This window comes from Osmerus mordax, chromosome 11 (genome assembly GCF_038355195.1).
Source record: "Osmerus mordax isolate fOsmMor3 chromosome 11, fOsmMor3.pri, whole genome shotgun sequence".
Lineage (NCBI taxonomy): Eukaryota > Metazoa > Chordata > Actinopteri > Osmeriformes > Osmeridae > Osmerus > Osmerus mordax.
Window position 1 is genome coordinate 8,884,352 of NC_090060.1, and position 23,440 is coordinate 8,907,791.

At 49.2% G+C, this 23,440-nt stretch overlaps 1 protein-coding gene across 1 annotated transcript; it reads right to left on the reverse strand.

Annotated features, from left to right (window-relative positions):
* Nucleotides 1–9,077: 9,077 nt before the first annotated feature.
* Nucleotides 9,078–22,466, reverse strand: snx19b (sorting nexin 19b). The gene is made up of 11 exons (XM_067246793.1): nt 20,444–22,466; nt 20,132–20,276; nt 19,620–19,720; nt 18,889–19,008; nt 18,670–18,794; nt 18,485–18,578; nt 17,957–18,143; nt 16,616–16,745; nt 12,272–12,456; nt 11,696–11,783; nt 9,078–11,450 (listed from the first exon to the last, which is right to left on the reverse strand). Exons 1-11 carry the CDS (start codon nt 22,031–22,033, stop codon nt 11,327–11,329), a joined length of 2,889 nt encoding a protein of 962 aa, XP_067102894.1. The 5' UTR covers nt 22,034–22,466; the 3' UTR covers nt 9,078–11,326.
* Between the last annotated feature and the right edge of the window lie 974 nt (nt 22,467–23,440).

Consider the following 23,440-nt stretch of genomic DNA (forward strand, 5'->3'; position numbering starts at 1 on the left):
TTTGATGATTCAAGTTAGACCTGGGCCAAGATAGCATGTGTAGAGTAGAGGGGTCAGAGGTGAGCTGTAGCAGAGCCATTCCACAGCCCCGATGTGTGAGGCCTTCACGTCAGCCTTCTGCGAGGCTCCTGCCCCTAGGGACCTTCTGAACTGACACTTTCTAGAGTTCAAAACTGTGTCTTTAACAGAAACACGAAGGGCATGAACAGTCTGTGTTAAATTAGACCTTACAAGGTCAGCCTGTCGTAAATCTTCAACAATTAACCTCTAAAGTGAGTGTGACTTCCTTGACCCTGTGCAGACTACGGGGATTGTTCCTGGGTCTGGACTCTGTCGAGCTTGAGCACCTGGAAGCCATTACTTGCCGTAAAACCAAACACTGCTGGCTAATAAGCCACGCGCAAACACCATGCTGGTACTACACTAGCACCACGTTGGCACGACAAAAAGAACATACTTACATACATCGCTCTCAATACACATTTCCTCCGTCTTTTACCCATACCGGGGTTCGAACTCCTGATTCACACGCAAAAGCCACCTCTCACTAACACCACTTCAGCCTGCTCGCTTTCGATGGCGCAGGTGGGCGGTATTTATACTGAGTGAATTAAACCAATTCTACTTGGTTACAGTAGCACCTCACTAGCATCACAAGAAAGAACACCATGCTAGCAGCACACTAGTGCCACAGTGGCAAAATCCTGACACCTACAACCGAGGACAGGCCCAGATTAGGATAAGCTGTCTGGAACTACCAGCACTAACCTGATAACGTGATAACATGGGATGTTGTAGATGTATTGCTGACAGTCACAGCACCACTGGAATAGCCTTCCCAGTTACACAACCAAACAGCCGGTGTTTAAACCCAAGGGTGAGTTGAACTCAGCCACATGAGGGAGGACATATATCTTTGTTCTTAGTCTGCAGCAGCAGGATAATAATAGTTCAGGTTAACAGATTGCATGTTTGAGAGACAGCATGGCAGCAAGATAGATGAGAGCTGGTAGTCATAATTTCACAACTGCACACACACAAAGATACACACACACACAAAGATACACGCACACACAAAGATACACACACACAAAGACACACAGACACACAAAGACACAAACACACACACACACAAAGATACACACATACATGCATGAGACTTTCAGAATGTTACCTGACTTGGAGGTGTACAGTAATTCACATTCTACATTGGGAGGGTAAATTTTGAGGGTCCTTGAGTGGCCTAAAGGTGGGTGGATCAGGATGGTGAAATCTTTTTGTTGAAATGATGTACTCAGGAGTCAGTGTGTGTGTGTGTGTGCGCGTGGGTGTGTATGTGTGCGTGTGTGTGTGTGTGCGTGTGTGTGTGTGGGTGTGTGTGTATGTGTGTGTGTGTGTGTGGATGGATTGATGAATTGCATTAGTCAGAGAGAGAAATGGAGTGCTGTGTTGAGAGCTCAGGAATCTCTTGTTCATTAATCAACCCCTCTCTCGGGTGTTTGTTTCCAGTGTGTGAATCTCAAGAGGGCTGAGGAAAAAGAGAACTTTGGAGAGGGGCAGAGAAAGACAGACAGACAGGTGGGCAGGCAGGCAGGTGAAAGGCAGATAGATACATGGATGGATGATATATCTGATAATATATGGAATATATATATATTAGTGTTTCAGGTCCAGCAGGTTAGACCTTTGGGACTGTTCCAGGTCATTAAACACAGAGGCTGAGCTGCAGAGAGGGGTCAGGGGTCAGGGTGTGTGGGGGGGGGGGGGGGGTTGAAACTCAGAGTATCACCTTTCTGTGTTTTTTTACACCACTTATTACAAACCCTCTTGCTTTTTCCCCTCATCCCCTCCACCACATCTCCAACTGGGATGTACTTTGTTTGGATACATGCATGGAACCATAAGACTTGTACATAATGAATTACTGTTGAAACAGCCTAGCAGTGTAAACTAGCTTTTTGCATACAGTATACATGCTGCTCATTTCTACACTGTGGTGGGTTGCTGCCCAGTCCGAGATCAGCCACTGCCAGCACACTGATTCAATGGAACAGATGTTACGTAACTGGACTGTGGTAGTTGATAGCTTATTTTGGGATGAGAAAGTTGACAGGTGGAAATATATTCAGTGTTGGGCAGCTCACTTGTCCTAAACAGATTTAATGGGAGTCAGATGGCTGAGCGGTGAGGGAATCGGGCTAGTAATCCGAAGGTTGCCAGTTCGATTCCCGGTCATGCCAACTGACGTTGTGTCCTTGGGCAAGGCACTTCACCCTACTTACCTCGGGGGAATGTCCCTGTACTTACTGTAAGTCGCTCTGGATAAGAGCGTCTGCTAAATGACTAAATGTTATACTTTTACCTTCACATTATACAAGCCAGTTTATCACAGCCCATCCCAGCAGGATCTTCACATTCAATCCATTTGCAGCCAGTCTATCATGGCCCAACTGCAACTCAGCTAGCCTATCACGGTCCAACCTGAACCTAGCCAGCCTATAACAGCACAGCGCTAACCCATCCAGCCTATCACAGCAAACCCTAACCATGCCAGCGTGTCACACAGGAGAAGTAGAGTAGAGTGAGCTCTGAAATTGAAAGAGTTGTGTTTGGGCTGACTCATTCTGGGGTGTCAAAACAGAAGAAAAAGCTTCTGGCTGACCTCGAAGAAACTAAGTATGTAACTTTTACAAAAACAAAAACATTTCAGAGATCTTAAAATGATCTAATATTTATGTTTCTTCCCAACATATTGAGAAACAAAGAGCCACATGCCAATTTTTGTGTGGTGAGACCCCAACACTGGGCCCCTCTGTCACCTGACCCGCTAGGAAACAAGATGTCCTGGATGCTGCTTCCCTGGACGACCTACACAACACCCACACTGCGAGGTTGTCAGGGACACATTCTCTCACAAATATCTCACTATAATTCCAGGAATCCCTGTCTGGCTGTGTGCTGTGTGTGGTGTGGGTCTTGATGATCTTAATCTTGAGATCTTAATCACAGCTGCATCACAGGCACGGGCATCACTAGCATTGCGTGTAACTCACACCAGGTTGACATAGTGATCCACATGTGTTCAGACACACTGGCTGAGGTTACCTGTGTCTGACATTGTGGAGGAGGTCATCTCTTTTTATATAACAAGGAACGCCAAGTACCGAGAGAACAAAACAACCAAATCACATCATGTCATCTATAGATGAAGCAGATGGGCTAGGGTCTCTGTGGAGACATCAGGACATGTATCTGCGGACCATGGAGAACTTTCCTGTTACAACTTCCCCTCCTGAGGGGAAGTTGTAACAGGAGCCTGGTCCATGGCGCTCTCACATGGGGGGACTGAGGTTATACAGCTGTGCAAACCAGAAACACATCTGTTAGCTACGGATCCCATCCTCAGCCCCAGCCTCAGCCCCAGCCTCAGCCCCACCCTCAGCCCCAGCCCCAGCCTCAGCCCCAGCCCCCAACCCCAGCTCCCCACCCCCTCGCCCAGTGCTGTGACATCATCGAGAAGTGAGGTAAACACTATTACCAAGAGACGTCATCCAGTTGTCAATCCAGCTGCAGGTGCAGGCGGGGTGGGGTCAGAGTTCCAGACCCACCACAGGCGTTACAGCAGCCATACAGGAAGTGAGCCAAAACCAACAGTTTCACGCCTGGCTGGGTTTTACTCTCTGCCCCACCCCACCCAGCCCAAAGCACCCCAAAATCCCCTTCTCTTTCTCCTCTCTCTCCCTTTGTCTCTTGCTTATCCACTCCGTCTCTTTCTAATTTTCTCTCTCTCTGCCTCTCTCTAATTCTCTCTCTCTGCCTCTCTCTAATTCTCTCTCATTGCCTTTCTCTCTGTTGCTGGTTTTACTTTGGACATTTTGTAGATTTAATTCGGTTTTCATTATCATCTTCTCCTTGTGTAAATATGTCATCATGATGGTCAGTCAGGCTGCAAATGGTCACATGACCAAGGATGAGGTAACACCAGTCACGTTTTCACAGCCCACTTTCATCATCACATTCACCATCCCACTATTAATAGCTGTGATAGTGTCTGATCTCCTTATGGTACAGTAGGTATTGTGCTCTTATGTTACATCATAAAGCTGTTTACAGTGATGGTAGTCCCTGAATTATCAGCCCTGAAGCCAACCTGACTCACAACTACTCTGACACTGCATACATGACACACATACATACACACACACACACACAGACACACACACATACACACTCTCCAGTCAAACAGAACAATGTTGATCCCAGCAGAGGAATCCTACAAGGACCAATGGTATAATCAGATTAATGAGGGCAGAAAAAGCTCTCCCTCTCAGGGTGAAAGACCACAGCTGCTGGGGAACGACGGTGTCTCTCTACTCATTTCCACTTGGATACTACAGTTACCTTCAGATGGACTCTTAGAGTAACATTTTTATTTTTTTCAGTGCGCTGCTCAGCCATGGCTACAGACACTCCTCTGTCCCAGACTCTTACTCTCCAGGGAGGACTAAACCCAAGAGGTCTTAACACCTAACACCCCCAGGCCTCCAGTCCCCCACACAGACCCTTATCCGGCCCCCCAGCCCAGACCCAAAACTCCCCACCCCAGCTCCGGACCCCCTCATTCCCACGGACCAGTCTGTGAGCCCCATAGCCCTGCAGCTCCAGTCAGTCCAACAGGTGCAGCTGATTAACTAATCCCTCTGACTTAGCAATGTTGCAAGGGGAAAAACTCCCCTCTCCTCTTCGCTCCTCTCCTATCCAGGATCACTGACCCTAGAGGCCATCCCAGCCTGGTCTCCCCAGACTAGATATCGGAAACTCTTCATTAGGGGAGATCAGTGTGAGGGCTTGGTGACACACACAGATGAACGGATGGACAGCCATATCTCAGGTCTCCTGGTTCACACCAGACCAGCGTGGACACCAGCAGATGTTTGGAGGTCTACTGGTGGTTCATACTGCAGGCAAATAGCAAGGGGTGTACAATGCTGCTGAGAACTGGTAGGTTAATGTTCCCACGGAAACCTGTCTGTGAGACTTCTCATTGCCAAATTGGTCAACGATGTCATGTTGTGGGGAAGGTGGGAAAAGGGGAAGGGGGGACTCCAGTACAAAAGTGTAATGTGTAAAGTGTTGTGAATCTTTACTGATATCCTACCAGTAGAAACATCTGGAACACTACTGACCAGTAGAAACAATGGAAACAGTGGAGAACATGTATACACTTGTACAAACCACCTGGGACACTACTGACCAGTAGAATTTGTCTGCTGCAACATGTCAGATGGAATGACATTCTGTCTACCTGAATTCACACGGTGTTAAATGCCATTTGAAAGTTGCAAAATGTTGAGAGCAGAGCCGTAGGCAGAGATGTGCAGCTGGGCTGAGCAGTGCACTCCCCACAGACGCTCACAGGCTGGAGAGGATGTTTCTGAGACGACAATCCAGAGTGACACGTCGCCTGTTTTACATAAATCAAATTCTTTTTTGGATAATGAAGCTTCTCTTCCTCCCCTCTCCCCAGTCAGCAAAGATGATGGTGGGGGGGCACACTTTAGATTAGGAACTGGCACCTCGTCCCATACCCTCCTCTGATTGGATCTGGGTGCCAGCTGAGGCCAGGGCTGAGTGGAGAGGCAGAGATTGGAGTCGGCAGCAGCTGTGTTCGATAAAAAAAGACAGAGGGGTTTAGAAATGAGATTGGGGGTTGGAGATGAACAGGGGGTTAGAGGTGTATGAGTTTTGGGGAGGGGGGGGCCTAGAGAGGGAGGGGGGAGGCATGGGGTTAAAGGGGGGTGGAGGGGGTGGTCAAGGCAAATTCCTGAGCAGCCCCCCCCCCCCCCCCCCCCCCCATGACAGGGTTGTTATGGTGATGCTGATGGCCAGATTCTGCACTCCTGCAGAGATGGCTCAGGTCCACAGCAAGGAGTCCGAAAGAGAGAAAGAGGTCTTTCTGTCTGTATTTCTCCCTTTGTCTCTCTTCTTCAGGGAAGAGCACTATGCATCTTGAAATCCTTTCCTGTAACTTTTGTCTTATGTCATGTAACTGTAGGATCTCCTCCCGCTAGAATGGAGTGGTGGGAAACTGTGTGATGAAGCTCTTAGCAGATGCCACTGACGTTACGTACAAGCTGTGTAGACCAAACTGGAGCAGCTACTGTGGAGATGGTTGACCAACACCTGTGTGTATGTTTGTGTGTATGAGAGAGAGAGAGAGAGAGAGAGAGAGAGAGAGAGAGAGAGAGAGGGAGAGAGAGAGAGAGAGAGTCTGTATTTAGTAAAGGTCTAGGGTGTCCCTGAAGCAGATTTACAATCTCTTATTGGCAGCAACACTACATTTCCCACTGGCTGGGGGAGACTAACTTCAACAGACGGGATTCTGTTGGTCCAGGAACTGTAGAAGTAGAGAACAGCTGCAGGAGACGGGCAGCTCAGCCTGCTTATTGTGTGTCAAATTTGAACCAATATGCAGAGAGAGACAAGTGCAGTGAGAGAGAGACAGATGCAACGAGAGAGACAAACAGGTGCAGCCTAACACCTCACTGGAGAGGCTCCACCCCCTGCGCACTGCGACACACTGATGCTCACGCTGTGCTCAGATTGAGGTGGACCAGACTTAGTAAAACCTACGACATAGCTCGAAACAGTGTGTGAACCCTAGAGGGACAGTAGAACACAGGTAGCAGTTTTGAACCTGTCAGTCATAAAGTTGTGAGATTAGGTGGTGTAATGAGGTGGAAAGTAGTCCCAAAAATGTGAATAACTGTACACAGATCAGCTGTCTGACTGACTGACTGACTGACTGACTGACTGAATGGCTGACTGACTGACTGACTGGCTGGCAGACTGACTGACTGACTGACTGGCTGAATGGCTGACTGACTGACTGACTGACTGTCTGGCAGACTGACTGACTGACTAACTGACCGACTGACGGACTGACGGGCTGGCAGACTGACTGACTGACTGACTGACTGACTGACTGACTGGCTGACTGGCTGACTGGCTGACTGGCAGACTGACTGACTGACTGACTGGCTGGCTGGCTGACTGGCAGACACACAGTGTTCTGTATGACGGATGTAGTAGTTGATCTCCAGAGAGTGCAGGGAAGAGGAGGACCTCGGGGGTAACAGGTGGATCCCTCCCATCTTGTCCTCCACTGTCCCCTGGTGGCTGAAAGAGGAAACACACGTTTGGCTCTGGAACTTGACCTGTTTGATCACAGCTCCCTCTAGAGGAGAACGTGCTCACCTGCACACAAAAGACCTGGCTGGTGCAGAGATCGTTATACAGAAGTGTGTGGAGAAAAGTTAGTGTCAGCCTGGTCCAGGGCTCATCTCTGACTCGGTGAGACCAGCACAGACCCAATCAGACATTTAGTAAAGTGTCTCTCCAACCTGCAGTGGAGCTCAACAGAACAGTTGAATCTGTCCTTCAGATTAGGACCACACTTGTCTTTCTTGACATTGTGTGTGGTAGTAGGTGGACTCTGCAGTGACTCTTGATACAGAGCCAAAGGAGCAGACAGTGAACACCAGAGAGCGCTGTTCAGCAACTACACAGAGACCTAAAGCATGGAGCCAGTGTCTGACGGTGTCATAATGTTCCAACGGTGTTCAGCACCGAGTCCCATCCACGTGCTTCAGTCAGACAGACTGACATGTGTGAGACGAGGTGTGAATATCCCTCACACTTCAGGCTCCAGGGAGGAGGTCTTTATCAAGATTACAAACCTTCATGCCCGGTTTCTCATTAGTCAGGGAAGGAAGTGGGGAAACAGTACAGTAATGTGTGATCCATTACGCAGAGAGACGTAGAAAGAACTATCTAATACAGCCTCAGTCTCTCCGGTAATCTACCATGAGCTTTACAGTCAAACGTTCATATCGGTCTTAGTCTGCATTTCAGCTCTGCGCGCGAGGGTCTGGATGTTATTATGTAAGATCCAAAAAGAAAACAAAAGTGAGTAAAAACCCAAATGTGCTTGTGAACACAGCCAAGGCTGAAGCGTGTCAGCCCCTGCAGGAGACTGGAGAGGGTTTAGAGCTGTGGAGTTGCATAACCCCTAATGGGAACACATGTTTTCCATGTAAACGAGGCCATCCAGTCCGACAAGAGAATCACACTGATCTAAAATCAAGCCTTTATTTACAGCAGACAGTGTGAATGGATGGGTGGTGGGGTACCAGGGCGGTGGAAGACCAGGGAAGGGTATCAGGTGGTGAGGTACCGGGGTGGTGGGGTGCCAGGGTGGTGAAGTACCAGGGAAAGGTACCAGATGGTAGGGTACCAGAGTAGTGGGGGTGGTGTTGTCTCAGCTGGAGATCTGATGAAGAAAGCAGGAGTACGTTGAGCAGTCTGGCTAACGTTTGAGCAGAGTACTGTCTTCCTGTCTTCCTCCACTCCGCTACACTCATTAAGGAGGTTGTTCCCTGCATTCCTCTCGTTCGTTTCCAAGAAGGAAAATCTGACCGTTGAAGACCCAGTCAGGGCTATCCCTCTGTCTAGCCTCCTTGATTTATTTTCTCCTTTATCTGCTGTGTGTGTGAGAGTGAGATTGAAATGTGTGTATGTGTGTGTGAGAGAAAGAGAGCGGTAGATTAGCATGGAGACAGAATGGAGGGTGTGTGTGAGATAGATGGGTAAGTTTGTGTATGATAGATGGGCATTTGTGAGAGACAGATGGGTATGTCTATGTTGTGTTGGTCTGGACCAGCAGGTGGTTGGTTCAGAGATGCCTTCTGTTCACCTCATGTCACCACGGTTACTGTCTCTGGCCTCTTCAGCTGTGGAGCTGATGGTCAATCTGTTGCTGTGGTAACAAGGTATCTGAGGTCTGGCTGACTTCTTCCCCTTTTGAATCTCTCCCTCTCTTTCATCAGACCTCCTAAAGCAGCGGCAGGCTGCTTTTTTCTTTTAATGTGCAATGTCTCCAGGTTCTTCTTGTTGTGTGCTTGTAGAGTATAATGAGCAGTCCCTGGTGTTGATGGACTTTAGTCCTGAGGAAGAACTAGACCGGACAGGAGGGTCCAGTTCCACAAACACACGTAACAGTTCAGATTTTGTATCTATTTATTTTTCACAGGTATGTTCATGAACTTCATTAGTTGTTACGACATTGTAACTCAGTTCACAGGTACAGTCACATTCAGAGATCAGCATCCATGATGTCATTTCATCATGGGGCTAGTAACCATATCCAACTGCACTGGCGGTTACAGAGTCAACAACCACCAAGACACAGGGAGCACACATGAGGGTTATACTGTGTGTAGCTGGACTTGATCAGATCTCAGATCAGAGAGTGGAGCTCTGCCCCTGGCAGGAACAACCTCGTAGATTTCATTAGAACTCAAAGATCAGCTCATGTTTCCATGGATTTCTTTAATGGTAGTGACACGTCTGTCAGACTCCATTCAGAGCTCATCATCACATCCACACCCAGCAGCTTGGCCCTGCTGACATGGACTATGGAGCACGTCTGAATAGAGCCACAGTCAGCGAGGCCCACTGCAGACACATGGACAGCCACAAGCACTTCTGGTACCACTGGTTACTATGGCATCCGTGTAAACATTGGGTACATCACATGTAGAACCTAACAGAAGCCTTGACAGCAGGCATGAGCAGGCCTCAGTGTTTCTGTAACTGGAGCAGTACTGGCTGTGGGAATGGCACCTCTCATGGAGTCGGAGTTAATATGTGTAAACAGTGGGAGTGGTATTGAGGAAGGGTTGTAAGATACACACAGAGGTGGTGTTGAGATGTTGTACGGCGGTTTTGAGGTGCTTTCAGAGTAGGTAACAAATAATGGACATGTGTCCACAAGGAATGTAACTTCAACTGTTGCACAAACTTCTTTGTACCATAACGTGCATGCTATCCTCACACAAAGCTGGCAAACTGACATAGTCTCTGCTTGTCCGGCTGGTGTTCCTGATGAAGACAGCCAGACAGCCAGGCAGACACACAGATGTCATGTTTAAGGCAGACCTCAGTTAAGGATTTCTATTGGAAGGAATGTTACTGGCATTTTTAAATACATAGGAATCAATCAATATTTACAATAAATCAAATAAATTATGTAAATAAATACGATAATATCACAATAAACACAATAAAATGGATGATTGGGGTGTAAAGTTGAATGCAGGTGTCAGGACATAGTAGTGTCTCTCTTATTTGACCCTATGCTAACACCATAACAGCGTCCTGATACTGTCTGGCATATTTATTTCAATGTATCTATGATTGATGGTTCCTGTCTGACACAGTGGAACCAATGAGCCGCTTCCAATAAAGACAACCTTGACCACTTTAGGCAGACCTAAACAAACATTGAAGTGATGAAGCATTTTAAAGAATTAGTTGTCTCCGGTCTGTGCAACACAGCTGCCTGAAGAACATTCTGGAAGTTTGATAAACCTTCTAGAATGTCTCCCATGACAACAAGCTGCTGTGAGCCATGGACCTAAGGCCCTGGGAGGAAGATAAGAGAAAAGAGGGTCTGGTCCTAAAACAACATAAATATCTGGTTCTACTAAACTGCCTTCCTGCAGGGCCTCTACGTGTACATTAGGCTGGCCCGTGGTGTGTTTGAGCAGCTGTAAAGTGTCAGGTACTTTAAGACAATCTGTGTGATTAAGACCGTAAGGGGAATAGCCAGAAACCTCTTCTATGTGCCTGACTACCATAGGACACAGACAAGGAGATGAAACAGGATACAGGGAGCCTGAAGAGAAGTAGGACGCAGGGTGTAGGAAGCAGGGTGTAGGAAACAGGGTGTAGGAGGCAGGGTGTAGGAAGCAGGGTGTAGGAGGCAGGGTGTAGGAAGCATGGTGTAGGAGGCAGGGTCTAGGAGGCAGGGTCTAGGAGGCAGGGTGTAGGAGGCAGGGTGTAGGAAGCAGGGTGTAGGCGGCAGGGTGTAGGAGGCAGGGTGTAGGACGCAGGGTGTAGGAGGCAGGGTGTAGGAAGCAGGGTGTAGGAAGCAGGGTGTAGGAAACAGGGTGTAGGAGGCAGGGTGTAGGAAGCAGGGTGTAGGAGGCAGGGTGTAGGAGGCAGGGTGTAGGAGGCAGGGTGTAGGAGGCAGGGTGTAGGAAGCAGGGTGTAGGAGGCAGGGTGTAGGAGGCAGGGTGTAGGACGCAGGGTGTAGGAGGCAGGGACTCAACATGGATCACTAATTCACAGTACAATATGCATTCAGTCAAAGAAAATCCTTCGAAAATACATCTGTGTGTGTCTGTGCTTGTATGTGTGTGCCCGTGTGAGTGTCCAGTTTTGTGTGTGTGTGTGTGTATGTGTGTGTGTGTGTGTGTGTGTCTCAGGGCGGCAGCTTCTCATGGTTTTTGGACAGACTGTGCAGCAAAGTTTTCTGGAAGTCCTCTTCAGAAGACTCAGGAACCAGGACCTCCAGCAGGATGTCCCTCAAACTGTACACCAGGTGTCTGACAGGAAGTGGACAGGAATAGAGGAAGTCAGCACCTTCATTAAGCTGGATCAAGAGCGCAGAGCAATGACGTCATGAAAGAGAGCCAGACAGCTGTAGCCTGCAGTCCACCCTGTCCTCCGATTAGTTTTGCGTGCATGTGTTAGCATATATTTTTTTGTTTATTTGTGCTTGCGTGTGTGTGTGTGTATGTCCATGCTTGTTTGTGTGTAAATGGGCTTGCGTGGCTGTGTGTGTGATCACCTGTTTATATTGGGATCCTGCAAAGACTCTAGAACAGAATTCCAGCTGCGTTTAAACTTGTCTTCTCCCAGGATGTCTGACACCAGGCCTGAAAACACACAAGAACACATTTAGACTCAGGCCAGGGGGGCTGAGGGGGGGACGGGGGACACAGAGGTGGCCACAGCCATTCCAGTCATCCAAGGTCAACTACAGTCTAGCAGACCTAAAATATAGGATGGGGGAGCAAATATAGACACAGTCAACATGTGAGCATTACTCTGTGTGTGTGTGTGTGTTTGTGTGTGCGTGTGCATGGGACAGTACCTACCAGGTATGTGTGTGTGTGTGTGTGCGTGTGCATGGGACAGTACCTACCAGGTATGTGTGTGTGTGTGTGTGCGTGTGCATGGGACAGTACCTACCAGGTATGTGTGTGTGTGTGCGTGTGCATGGGACAGTACCTACCAGGTATGTGTGTGTGTGTGCGTGTGCATGGGACAGTACCTACCAGGTATGTGTGTGTGTGTGCGTGTGCATGGGACAGTACCTACCAGGTATGTGTGTGTGTGTGCGTGTGCATGGGACAGTACCTACCAGGTATGAGGCTCATGAGGCAGCTGTGGGCCTGCTCCTTGCTCTCCACCTTCTGCTGGGGGGTGCGTTGAGGGCGGGGCTGTGCGGGCAGTGACCCCCCAGGCCAGACGGCCTCCTGAAGCCCCCTCAGGTATGCCACCCAGTACTGGGTACACAACAGGTTAGCCACGCCCACATCCAACCACCTGCCAATCACAATCCGTACAGAACAGCAGGAAGTCAGATGATGGTCTCCATGGTGAGAGGACGCCTAGAGTGGTACAAACACCCTCTGGGGAACATGAAGACAAACAGACACGCAAACCTGCTACTGTAGGCTCACACACATGCCCACACAAATGCATACAGACATGCTCAGACATAGAGCAGACACACACAAACACTTTACCTGACATGACCATTTTCAGAGCTGAAGACTGATTCGCTGGCAGGCACACAAGCAAAATCTCAGCCTTCCTTGAACCAATTAGGGTGGACAAATGGCATGTGAAGCTGCATGAGAACTAGCAGCCTGGGTTTCAGACTGGAAGGCATTAAGAGCAACCACAAAACCCAGCAGAGACACTGTCCACCCCAGAGCCACAGATAGGACCCAGCTTTGGAGAGGGTTTGGCTGGCTCTTGAGGGACTGTATTTGAGTCATTGTCATTTTACTGGTCTGTGGTACCTGAACACAAGGGATCATATGCATCGTTCATGTGGTTCTAGAGCCTAGAGCAGTGCTTTGGAGACAGCTCCAGTGTTGCCTGTTGTAGAAAGCCTTGCTAGAGCCCTGCTAGAGCGCTCTAACCCTGCTAGAACTAGGAGAGCTTTAGCCCGGCCTGTTCTAGACAGTTGTAGCAGCAGGCCTTTGAGGTCCCACTTCCCATAATAAAGTCGCAGGGGTAAGACCCATTATAATCACCTCAAGCCAGGATAAAGTGGAGATGTATTACATACCTGGCACAGTCATCAGAGGGGCTCATTATTGTCTATTTCCTGCTTGTGCATAAACATGAGTTAGCAGGCTCACCATGGACTCTTAACAGATGCTTGTTCTAACTGAACACTGCCATATTTGGTCAAAAGCACATCAACAGGCTCCAAATTTAAACTAGAATGACCTTGGCTTGGTTCTCCGAACTGCAGTCCTGGTCTGAGGGACATGATCCTCTGGAGGTAGCAATGAAGCTGCTAGCATAGCTCTGCTCTCCTGTCCTCCGGGTTATCTGTAAACAGAAGCGACCTCACCTCTCTGCCTTCTCGTAGAGCCCTGGGCTGGATGCAAACAGAAGCGACCTCATCTCCCTGTCTGCCAGCCAGGAACTCCAGTGTTTATCACCCATCAGGTTTAAGTTACCCTGCGGGATAGTGTTCCTGCTCACACACTGGTCAGGAAGCTAACTATATCTTCCTTGAGCCTCCTGGGAGGAGGTCGCCGTGACCACAGCTTCTCCAGCAGGGCTTTCATGTCCTCCCTGAGGGGCCCGGGGCGCTACGCTACGCTAAGCTAATTGTGGAAGTCTCAATGTCCTGGTTTCCCAAGGGACCCCTGGTGTTACGCTAGGCTAAACTAGGCCACAACGAGCTAGGATTACTGTGTCTAATTCTGGTTGAGTGAATGTCTCTTAGGCTAGAAAGGGCACTTGGGGGGTAGAGAGGCGTTTGGGATACAAGAATATGTTTCATAAAGTTACCTAACCTTGACCTGCAGTATGAATTTGGAAAGGAGAGCAGAGGAGGGTAAGAGGAGAGGAGAGGAGGAGTCTCCCCCTCTGAAGGATCTCCATTGTAGGTCTAATAATTCAGACTGTAAAAACTCCTTTTAACATCCAGGGCTGAGCAGCCCTCACATCATTCACTCAATGATGAACTGCTTTGAAGAAAAGTTTGCTCTGGGACATGTTGGGAGCTACGTTTGTCAGAGAAATACAATGTTGAAAACAGCTGGTCCTGTTTCTTGCCTAAACTATAATAAATAACAGCCATTCCTCTGGAGGTGGAAGACCACGTCGAGGTGTTGTAAACTGTCCACCTGCTGCCTACTGGCAGGCTCAGAGTTGAGGCTGGGGGCTGGAGGCCCAGGGGGAAGGGGGTGAGGGATTTCCCCCTCCCAGCTCTCCTCTTAGCAGTCAGGCTAGATGTAGACAACCCATGCTAGCCCTGGCAGGCAGCCTGCAGAAGACCAGAGAATGAATGACCCGTTTGACGTTGGCTAAACAGCTCACCACATGGAGCTGCTCAGCAGATGACAGCAGGACCTGCCGGAGCACAAACTGCAGTACACTCTGTTCTGTGTCTCCACTTCCACACCCAGCCCCACTCTCCCGGCCCCACTCTCCCGGCCCCACTCTCCCGGCCCCACTCTCCCGGCCCCACTCTCCCGGCCCCACTCTCCCGGCCCCACTCTCCCGGCCCCACTCTCCCGGCCCCACTCTCCCGGCAACCACTCTCCCGGCCCCACTCTCCCGGCCCCAGTCTCCCGGCCCCAGTCTCCCGGCCCCAGTACCCCGGTCCCAGTCTCCCGGTCCCACTCTCCCGGCCCCACTCTCCCGGCCCCAGTACCCCGGTCCCAGTCTCCCGGTCCCACTCTCCCGGCCCCAGTCTCCCGGTCCCAGTCTCCCGGCCCCAGTCTCCCGGCCCCACTCTCCCGGCCCCACTCTCCCGGCCCCACTCTCCCGGCCCCAGTCTCCCGGCCCCACACTCCCAGCCCCACTCTCCCAGCCCCACTCTCCCAGCCCCATCTATCCCAGCCCTTTCATTGTTTATGAAAGTTAATATTCCAGTTGGGAGTATTGGAGTATAAAGCAGCATGTTATGGCAGACAGGTGTCGAGAGGCAGAGGGACAGAAGGAGGGAAGGAGGGGTGTGGAAGGAAAAGGGAGGTGAGCTGTGAGGTGTGAGAGGTCCCAGTGTTGTTCCTGTGCTGCCAGCTCCACCACTACAAGTGGACCTTTCACAGTGCTGAGAAGGAAACCTGTGCGTGTGTGTGATATTACAGGTGCACCAACATGGGCTGGAGTGAGCAGTGATGTGTGTCCATGTCAGAATATGACGTACTGTTTATTCTGGTCTTGGAGAGGAGGGCTAGGAAATGTGCGACTAGTGTTACAGTAGTTCTGGGATGGACCAAATAACCACCCGATAATGACCCAAGTTGTAACTTTGTTGACCTTTCTCCAAACCACTCACACAGATAGTTACTGAAAGGTGCCTGAACAACAAGCCTCCCAGACACCCCAATATCTCCCCATCAAGACCGTCATTTTGAACTGTCCCACTTTCCACTTTATATAACCAGACATCCCTCAAACTACACCCCGCTTATGACTAGAACCTGCTGTGCTTCCAGACAAACATATCCCAGACACACAAACACATTGATTGGCATGGATACTGTTTCCAGGGTCTGCATCTCCTCTCCGTACACTAACTGGTTATGTCATCTGTAATAGAGTAAGTACAGGCCTCCTGGTTGTGGGCCTCCCTGGACAGACAGACAGACCCCCCCCACACACACACACAGACACACACACACAGACCTTGGAAGCTCTCCACTCTGACTGCACTGAGCTGACAGACAGACTCCTCTGACAACCTTCAGACAGCACCAGACTGTCAAGTACGCAACAGCAAGTCAGATCATGTATAGGAAGGCCACTGCATGTATCACACTATGTGCTGGCGTTGTGTGTGGCCGACCACAGGGTCTTTCTCAGTCCAGGACTGGGTTGTGTGTGTGTGTGTGTCCTGCACACAGGGTCTCCATGAAGGCTAGAAGGCCCCACACAGTCCTCAATAGCACAGGCTCCATCAACCAGAAGATTCAGGCCTAGTGTGGACATGATAGCTTTCCTCGAGTGGAAAACAGCTGAACATGAGGTTAGGGCTCGCCGCCAGAGTAACACTGGGGTCAGGAAAGTTGGACGATAGGATTTCCAAAACGTCTCTATTTTTCAGAAATAGTCTTACAATGAAATAAACAGCCAGGTTCCATAACAGCCAGGGGGGGGGCTGGGGTGCATGGGGAAGGAGGGGGCTGTATATGTCACAGTGAACCATGCACAGTTAACAGACTACAGGGGAACAAGAAGTCACACACATATACACACAAAACACACACATACAAACGTAGTGTTCGCCCCTGCCACTGACCCGGCTGACATTCCTGAGCGCTACACAGCAACATGGATGAGCAGCACAGTCCTCTCCAGGTCAAGGACACCAGCTCAAGGCCGGGTCAGTGCCGACTCTCACAGCAGCATGGTCACCACAGACATGAAGACTGATGGAGTCTGTGTGTGTCCATGCCTGGACTTTCCCCACAGAGTCTCAGTGTGCTGGTTCTGGTGTGGCGGGGCTCACCTGTTGATGAGGGTTCCAAACAGCAGCCGGAGGGTCTTCTGGAAGTTCTCACTACACAGCCAGCTCCACTGGTCCCTGATCACCACACATACGATGTTCAGCGCCGTATCTGCCAGGGCCGTCTCAGAGGCTGTGGACACACACACACACACAGTTAGAGGGCTGCACACTCGCACACTGTCTGTAGACAAGCAGTAAGTGTCAGGTAGCCCCATGCTCCAGTATGACAGCAGGACTAGATCATAGCAGTCCCACTCCACAGCCACAGGCACCTGTGTTGGCACTGATACCCCCTTTCCACCAAAGCAAACCTAGTTCTGGGTTGTTGCTAGTGCCGGTTAGTTCAGCTGGCAAACTTTTCTAAGAACCAGGTTGTTTTTCCACAGACTAGAGAGCCACGTCATTACATCACTGTATAAGTCAGTATCAGTGTCTGCTTTCCTGAGTTCATTTCTTTATAAGTGTTGCTCCTGATCTTGTACATTTTGCATCGAAACACGAGTTGTCCAACGTATTTGTGCTGCTTGATACGATTGCTATTACATTCAAGAGGAATGGTTTAGAATGTGATTTCAATATAGCATGTGATATAATACCATCTAGTGGCAATGGTTTAACATTGCAGGTCAACGGAGTGCAACTTCTGTTGCCTGTGAGATCACTGAACAGGGACGGCACGCTACATTGTCTGGTCAGTGAGAGGGAGACACCTGGCACTGACTGTCTGGACCAATTAAAGAGAGCAAGACACTTAACCTTGACTGTCTGCCCAATGGGAAAGAGCAATACACCTAACCTTGACTGTCTAGACTCAGCATGAACTATTCTCCTACAGTTAGATGTTCCCCAGACATAAAACAAGCCACCTGGATTCAATCACAACCTGAAAAACATAAATTTCACTGTTGGAAGAGAGGTTCCATGTCAAGTGATGAGGTCGACCTGTCATGGAACAGCCCTGTGTGGAGGAGCACAGTGTGTATGGATGGATGGAGGGAGGGAGGGAGGGAGGGCGTATATGTGAAAGAAAAGAGAAACAGCTTGAGTCTGGTCTACTTGCTCATCTGTTCCTTCCTCATTCCCCACACCAGACTGATGTAAAAATTCCACCAGATGACATCTGACGAATCAGCTCATGACAGATGGGACCATTTCCCAATAACCAGAACCAGTTGGTAAACCTTAAGAACTGTTTTCCAAAGTGAAACTATCTGAAGAAATCCCTAAATCCCCTATTTGGAAATCCCCCACATAACCTCTGTAACACTGTCTGCCAACCAGCCAGCCAGACAGGCAGCCAGACAGAGAGCATCAACCATCCTGTCCCTGGTGCGGGTCTACCTGTGTCCTGTTCAGTGGCTCCTTTTAAGCTGTTCTGCTGGCAGCCACAGCACTCCGCCTTTCCTCTGACAGGGGGCCCGTCCTGCTGCCCCTCCAGCCCCAGCTCAGCCCCCCCCGGCCGGCCCGCCAGCCTCTCCTGCTCCCTCAGGAAGGCCTCCAGGTGATCCAGGGACTGACGGCCACACACCTGGGCACAGGGAGACGGCAGTGAGGGGAAGGCAAGCCTACATAACCAGGGTTAGGCATATCTGCTGGTGATAATTAGGCGATTACTAAACTGTAGACAGAACTGATGGAAAAGATAGAGGGTAGTAATACTCAGTGGTGGTGGAGTAGATCTAGGGGAGGGATACTCTAACCCAGTACTGGTAATGTAGTGGTGGTGTAGGGTGTTGTTATATAGAGCCTCTCTCCTCGGGAACAGACTTTGTGATTCAATCAGGGAGAATGATGCCGTCTTGGTGTTTATGGCTATCTAAAACATGTCAATAAAATGTTATTTAATTTGTGTGCACCAGTGGTCCTCACCGGTCGGGTGTCAGCAACACCATAGACCACCTGGGACCTGACATCAGAGCCATTCAGGACAGGAGCCATCTTACTGGAAAACTTCAGACGTGACCTGGACCACACACACACCACCACCATCATCATCATGATTATCATTAGACCAACTGTGTGTTGATGTTCTTCTGGTGTGTGGTCCTGCATACCGGCTCTTCTTGTCAGACGTACTCCTCCCTCCCTCCATCTCTCCGTCCGTGTCCTCGGTCGGGCTCTGCAGCTCCGAACGTGGGAACGCCGTCTTCAGTGTGTCCACAATGACATTCACCACCATCTACACACACACACACAGTTCAGATAACGGTCTTATAACATCATCTAGTCATATTTCTCAAAGACCTCACACTGGCCCAGGGTCAGAACGGTACCTTGTCTATGCGTGACACGATGAAAGGCTTCTTGACGAAGGCAATCCTGGCATCTGTGTTGAGAGCTAGGAACTCCTGCATCTCCTCGCTGTTGGCAGTCTCAGGAATGCTACACAGTTGCTGCGACACAGCACATGGAAGTAAAGGTCCACTATTAGTGAGGGTGGTCAAAGCATACATATATATAAAGACTAGATGTCTTACGGTGGAGTCTAGAACGTTCACACATGGCGGCCATCTTGCTACAGTCAACTCGCTCACCCATCACATTGTGTTGATGCTACATGTACTTTTTAACACATGCAGTGGCATAACGACATCTCTGACGTTGATAACAAACCAATCCGTTTAAAAATCGTTTGAAAATTGAGCAAGTTATGGTCATTTAAAAAGTACATGTAGCATCAACACAACGTTATGGGTGAGCGAGTTGACTGTAGCAAGATGGCCGCAATGTGCGAACGTTCAACTACGTTGTCCGGCAATGCGGAAGAGACATCTAGTCTTTATATATATCTTTGGTTTGAAGGGTGTGAAAGAAACTAGTAGTAGTAATAATACTGTCTCAAACACCACCTGAGTGCTCCAAAATGTGACTTGTTGATTATATTAAAAGTCCACCAACAAGAACTCTTGTTAGATTGTGGACAGAACTTTCAAGATAATGTTCTATCTCTGTGTGAAAGGTGAGAGCGCAAATGCAAGGTACTGATCTGATCCCTATGTCCCACCTTCAGGAAGGTCTCCAGCAGGCCTTTCCTGGCCTCCACTCTGTCACTGTCCATGTTCCCAAAAGGCAGGTCTGGAAAGACTTTCTTTGGCCCCTTGACACCTAAACAAGAGAGTACAGACTAGTCACATGACTTCACATCTCCACCAGAGAATACAGTCATGTCACATATTAGGGGTGGGAATCTTTTGGTACTTCACGATTTGAATCGATTCCTGGGGTCAAAATATAAATAAAATGTAATCAAATTTCGATTCAATATATGCTTACATTTGATTCCAGAATGCTGTTTAGTGTTACTTGTTTCTATTTGACTGTGATAGGCAGCTAAGTGTTTTTGTCATACAAAATTAAAAGTTAAACGTACAAAAATAAATAAAAACATTTAAAAATATATATTTTTCAATTGAATCAATCTGTAACGCTAGAAGACTGAATCGCGATTCAAATGTGAATCGATTTCCCCCCCCACCCCTATCATATATCCTCATATCTCCCCGGAGAGACTCTTACTCTTGAGGATCTTGCGTAGCTCTTGTTTCTCTTCCAGGCGGGTCTGCAGGTTGAGGAACTCGCTGTAGCGTCTGTTGACAGTGTGGTATGCCACTGACTGGTCAGAGTCTGCAGCAGGGGGCTCACAGCCCATCGACGTCTCATACTGCAACACACACACGTATTATACACTCACATTAGCATATTACACATACATTATCTACACAAACACCGTATACACTTGCATTAAAACATACACAGATTATACATATAAACACATTACACACAGCTGATGTCTCGTACAGCATGTGTACAAATGTATGGTAAGGAGACCTTGACAGTGTACAGGGTGTAGGGATGGGAGCTGGTGCCGCGGTGCTCCATGGCAGTGATGGTGCCAGTGATACGGAGGTTCAGGATCATGATGGGTCCATCGGGACTGCTGAGGGGCTGGAAGCTGAACGAGGCCTGGGGGGAGGGCAGGGTCCCCCCCACAGTCACACCCTCAGGCACCCCTAGCAGCAGCTCTCTGTCCGACGTGCCGACACTCTCCCTGTCTCTGTCCAGCTCCTGTAGGCTGCTCAGGCTGGAGGAGGAAGCGGGATCGGAGGACCCCAGATTAGGTCTGTAGCTTTCAGGATGCTCTAGGTGAACCCTGGGGCAGGACAGGTTCTCTGATAGGCCGGGGTAGGACTGGAGGTCGTCCTCCAGGTCCACCACACTGCTGGCGTCAGTTGGCGTGGCACATTCCCGGAGCCGGTCAGCCAGCGCCTCATCTGGACCAATCATGAGCAGGGACTCCATGGAGCTCCTCTTGTCTGTGAGGGGAGAGTCCAGGTCAGAGTCAGTCTCCTGGTAAAAGGGGTTGGACTTCCCGGGCCGCCGGTACTGCCTCAGGTACGGTCGAGGCTCCTCCTCCTCCAGGATCTGAGGGCAGTACAGCTCTTCTGAATCGATGATGTCATAGGCAGCTAGCTCTGGAGTGTCTGCTTCCATGTCATTGGGTGTGACTGGCTGGATACAGAAGGTCAAAGGGCAAGGAGGGGTGGCCACCTCCTGCTGAGGCTCCTCCTGCTGGATCGGCGGCTCTTGGAGAGGGGGCGTGGTCTCAAGCGGGGGCGGAGCTGGTTTAGCTGAATTGGTGAAAATGGCCACGATGAGCATGTTGAGCCAGTCTGGGTCGGACAGTTTGGAGATGAGGGGCAATAAGACGTTGCAGGTGATGAGCTCTCCAACCACAAACCTTCCTGTGCGGGTCTCCAGGTGTGGCGCGGGCACTAGCACCTGAAGAAGCAGGTCCACCATGGCCCGTGCCTGGTTCACCTCCGTGGCTGAGCTCTTCAGGGCAGGGTGGGGGGAGCTGACTCTGGAGTACACCCTCCACAGACAATCTGCCTCGTCTCCACCCTGCTCCTCCAGCACCTCCAGGGACCTGAGGTAGCTCTGCAAGTGGCAGCCGTACAGGTCCAGCACCCTCTGGGTCAGCTCTCTCCGGTCCACCAGCCCGGCACGCCCCTTCAGCTCCAGTGCCATACAGTACATAGCGTTGTGAACCTCCACCTCAAACTCACACTCCGACGACACCGTGCTGTACCAAGACCACACAAAGTCCCGTACGATCTTCCTGATGGTGTTCTGGATCTCCAGGTCTAGTTTTTGTTCATCTTCGGCGGTTTGGGGGGTCTCCTCCAAGCTGACAAACCTCTCCACGTGGAGCAGGTTGTCTGAGTTCAGCACAAACTGAGAGCACAGCCAGCCCCCCAGCACCACCAGCAGACTGGTGAACACACACAGGAGCCATATGTCGACCAGTAGGTGGAAAAGCACTAGCCAGGCCAGAAAGACACCCAGTCCTAGCAGGTTCATCTGGCTCAGCATCCCAGATATGCTGCCCTGCCCCTGGGCTGCCTCAGGCTGGGACATGTAGGGGCTTCATGGACCACAGCTGTGCCTGCTAGGACAGAGAACAGTGTGCCAAGTTTTAGCATATATAAATAACGGGGACTTTTTTTAAAGACGTTAAGGGATGTTGTAACTCCGGAAAAAAATAGGTCCCGTTACCTTAGCTATCGAAGCAGTGCAGTTATCTAGCTAGCTAGCTAGCACAGGGTAACGTTTTCTGGCTAGGGTGCAGAAGGGGCTCGATAGGTAAATGAACCGAGTTGTTAGCTCACTAGTAGGCGACAAAAGAAAAGTGTAACGTGTTCAACTTTTAGCCACTGAATTAGCTGGTTTAGCTAGATTGGCTTTCTTGACAGGTTAGCTTGCAAGCTTAAGCTATATACCGTTAGCTATTTAGCACTAGCTCTAGCTATTATTAGATAACCAGCTGCAACAATTTCTAAAACACATTATCTTGCATATAACATGTAACTTCATGTTGCAACTTCAACTAGCTGTCCTTTTTTCCCACTTTCGACAAAAATTCAGTCATTACAATTCTTTCGAGATTCCTAGGAGCCTCATCATCGTGACAGCTTTTGACAGCAACTTCTGTTTGTTTACTTCCTGTATCGTGACGTATTCTAACAGCCGCGGCAGTGGGGGTTACAAAATCAATAGCCCATAAATTCAGGTTCAGAAATTAAGTTTGCTACATATCCAAGCTATTGGCAGCCAAGCCATCACAATACCCACTTTACAATCTATTGAACATGTCTTGGGGAAAAAAATATGGAATTTTATGGAAGCAGGGGTGACGCAGCTCAATCCTACTGCAGTCCGCACACTACCATTTCATTCACACCCACTCACATGGTGGTTCATATAAGGTCGTTTCAGATCATGTTTCTTCACGTTTTATCTGCTCCACATCGGTATGCGTAAAATGCTTTCTAAGAAGACAAAACAAATGGATGAAAATGGAACTACAAACACGAATGTTGAAGGCATAGGTCCATGTACCAGTCTCTTCTACCAGTCACTTCTGTCTAGGCTAAGGATATGTAATGAAACCATTAACCATTCAATCAAAAAGAATAAAAATTATATAAAATGTCTCTTTTACTTCATACACCAGATAGCATGACAGCTGGGGTTCCTCCATCTGTGTATGCAGCAGTGGTGTTTTGGTTGGCAAACGTTCTATACTATTGTGAACTTGTAAATATAGGCTACACTGAAATTAGGTCATACAGACTAGTTTTAAGAATGTGTTTAAGTTGTGGTTCAGCTACGGAAACTGGTGGTGAGCAGTTTTCTGATGCGCTGCCTGCATATAGCCCTATAGGCTATATGATTGCATGCACTGTCCTAGTTGAATTGTTAGGCTACATTGTAATCAGTCAGAAAATAAGGAAAACAACCATTTGCTTCTTATTGTTCAATATA